Source organism: Acanthisitta chloris, unplaced genomic scaffold (assembly GCF_000695815.1).
Source record: "Acanthisitta chloris isolate BGI_N310 unplaced genomic scaffold, ASM69581v1 scaffold15062, whole genome shotgun sequence".
Taxonomy (NCBI): Eukaryota; Metazoa; Chordata; class Aves; order Passeriformes; family Acanthisittidae; genus Acanthisitta; species Acanthisitta chloris.
The window spans coordinates 329-1114 of NW_008658915.1; the positions used below are offsets into that span (position 1 = coordinate 329).

The window sequence follows — 786 nt, forward strand, 5'->3', positions numbered from 1 at the left end:
TCCTCCTCCTGGCCGGGGCAGAGCTGGGCTTCGCTCCTTTGTGCTTCGCCGCCTTCCTCGGTTTCTTTAATTGCTCTCCCCGGCTCGCCGCTGCCGCCTTCTCCCCGGAGGCGGTGGGGTCTGCGATTCGGCCGGTGCCCTCCGCAAAGCTGCAGCCACCGCTAAAGCATTGGATCCCTCAACGTACTGCGAGAGCCCGGTGTACAGCCCGGACCTGTGCCCCAACATGATCGCCGCGCAGGCCAAGCTGGTCTACCAGCTCAACAAATACTACACGGAGCGCTGCCAGGCGCGCAAAGCCGCTATCGCCAAGACCATCCGGGAGGTGTGCAAGGTCGTGTCGGACGTGCTGAAGGAAGTGGAGGTGCAGGAACCGCGTTTCATCAGCTCCTTGAGCGAGATCGACGCCCGCTACGAAGGGCTGGAGGTGATCTCGCCCACCGAGTTCGAGGTGGTGCTCTACCTCAACCAGATGGGCGTCTTCAACTTCGTGGACGACGGCTCCCTGCCGGGCTGCGCCGTGCTCAAGCTGAGCGACGGCCGCAAGCGCAGCATGTCCCTCTGGGTGGAGTTCATCACCGCCTCGGGCTACCTGTCCGCCCGCAAGATCCGCTCGCGCTTCCAGACGCTGGTGGCCCAGGCCGTGGACAAGTGCAGCTACCGGGACGTGGTGAAGATGATCGCGGACACGAGCGAGGTGAAGCTCCGCATCCGCGAGCGCTACGTGGTGCAGATCACACCCGCCTTCAAGTGCACCGGCATCTGGCCGCGCAGCGCGGCGCAGTG

General features: G+C 64.9%; 1 protein-coding gene across 1 annotated transcript in view; it reads left to right on the top strand.

Moving 5' to 3' along the window:
* The first annotated feature begins 194 nt into the window (after positions 1–194).
* Positions 195–786, top strand: part of LOC103797000 (protein mab-21-like 2) — a 1111-nt gene continuing 519 nt past the window's right edge. The window contains 2 exon segments of the mRNA XM_009069191.1: positions 195–783; positions 785–786. The exon segment at positions 785–786 is cut by the window's right edge and continues 267 nt beyond it. Coding sequence (XP_009067439.1) covers positions 227–783; positions 785–786 — 559 coding nt within the window. The 5' untranslated portion in view covers positions 195–226.